This window comes from Stegastes partitus, unplaced genomic scaffold (genome assembly GCF_000690725.1).
Source record: "Stegastes partitus isolate 25-593 unplaced genomic scaffold, Stegastes_partitus-1.0.2 Scaffold543, whole genome shotgun sequence".
In the NCBI taxonomy this organism is placed as follows: domain Eukaryota; kingdom Metazoa; phylum Chordata; class Actinopteri; family Pomacentridae; genus Stegastes; species Stegastes partitus.
The window spans coordinates 385,877-387,706 of NW_007578274.1; the positions used below are offsets into that span (position 1 = coordinate 385,877).

A 1,830-nucleotide genomic window follows, 5' to 3' on the forward strand; every position below is an offset into this window, starting at 1 on the left:
AGCGGTGCTGGAGTTTGGCTCTGGGTTTGTGGTGAAGTTCCCCCTCCGTCTCCATCCATACCGTCGTGACTCGGCGCTGTTTACTTTAAGTTAATGCCACTTACACCATACTGCTGCCAGAAAGCCACTCACCAAACTGAAAATAGGCCCCAGTATGTGCTCTGCTTACTCCTGTTTGACATTAACATTTGTTTGAAACTCCAGAGCCAAGTTGTTTTAGGATTTCTGTCCTTTTTTTTTTAAAGATTTAAAATATATATTTGTCAGGTTTTAAAGTCTTTGTATTCGAGTGTCACAAAGAGAAGTCATGAAGCACCAAGGAATGTACTTTTCTTTTCTGAGTATCCTTTTTTGTTGTTGTCATAAACAAACATGTACAGTTCTGCCTGCTGTAGCCCAGTCACAGCTCCTGTTTAGCATTCCTGTAACGAACGTTCTTGCTTTCAGATGCGGACCTTTAATCGACTTGTGTCGAGGCCCCCACGTGAGACACACCGGAAAAATCAAGGCCCTGAAGATCCACAAGGTTAGTGCGTAACGCAAGCTGCTGGAATTATTGTTAATTAAACCAGAAAAGGATTTTAAGCACCGTAGTCTGTGCCCTGAATGCCTGGCAGTGAGCACATTTGTCCCCATTTCCAGAGCAGCGTTACCCTGCGTATGTTTTACCCTCAAGGGATCTGATGGACTCAAATGAATGATGAAAGCTAACGTACACGCTTTTCTTTTTTTTTTGTGCGCTAGAATTCTTCTACGTACTGGGAGGGAAAGGCCGACATGGAAACCCTCCAGAGGATCTATGGAATCTCCTTTCCTGACCCCAAAATGCTGAAAGAGTGGGAGAAGTTTCAGGAGGAGGCCAAGAACAGAGATCACCGCAAACTGGGCCGGGTAGGAATAAATAAGTTGTCAGTTAGAGAGAAAGTCTCAGACAGCTTTTATTGTCGCAGAGACGTGTTATTTACAGGATGTTCGCCGAGTCGCAGTCAAAACAAATATGAAATACGGGTGGAATGCTTCTAAAATCTAAGAGCCGGGATTGATGTCTGATGTTAGCAAACCTTATGAGAACCGTTTCTGAACCGTTTCTGAATCCTGGTGAGTTTGTAGCAGCGTTCCTTAAAAAGACCAACACTTGAGGAAGTATTACTCGGTGAATTGTGCAGTGACACATATTGTTCATTCACACGTCTACGGGATGATTAAAAAATGTACCAGTGACCCATTTGCAGCTGTGAGCGATCACATTTGCATCAGACAGGATTCAGTTGGGTGTACCAGTAATAGATTTGTGTTCAGTGTTGGCAGTGAGTTGTGGCTTCAGGGTGTGTGTGTGTGTGTGTGTGTGTGTTGCCGTTCTTTCAATAACAGGTGTGGAAAAGCAAGCCAGTACATTGTCTGATGCATGATGAGGTGTTTCATTATTTTAGATTGAAACCAGTTTGACCCGAGCAGTGGCTCTTTTTGATTTTCCATCACAAACTTTTTTTTTTTCTTCTTCTTTCTCATTCAGGAGCAGGACCTGTTCTTCTTCCATGACCTGAGTCCAGGGAGCTGCTTCTTCCTGCCTAAGGGGGCCTTCGTCTACAACACCCTAATTGAGTTCATCAGAGTAAGTCGGAGCTGCCGGACCCACTGTGGTTAATTGCTGTGATCTCCTTCTAAGTTTTGAGAGGCAGGAGAAGGCAAGAGGTTACGGAGGCTGAAAATGTAAATTTGCAGGAGGCGTTAAGAGAAGAGAATGAATCATACGTTTAGTCGTCCTTTGTGATGATGATGGCTTTACAAATCAAATCAGGTTTATTGTCATGTTGCTGCACAGACACAGCA

General features: G+C 43.8%; 1 protein-coding gene across 1 annotated transcript in view; it reads left to right on the forward strand.

Moving 5' to 3' along the window:
• tars1 (threonyl-tRNA synthetase 1) overlaps positions 1 to 1,830 on the forward strand; it is a 21,575-nt gene that overhangs the window by 7,280 nt on the left and 12,465 nt on the right. The window contains exons 8-10 of the mRNA XM_008288146.1: positions 448 to 526; positions 745 to 891; positions 1,514 to 1,612. Of these exons, the coding sequence (XP_008286368.1) occupies positions 448 to 526; positions 745 to 891; positions 1,514 to 1,612 (325 nt within the window). The remainder of the gene's footprint in view (positions 1 to 447; positions 527 to 744; positions 892 to 1,513; positions 1,613 to 1,830) is intronic.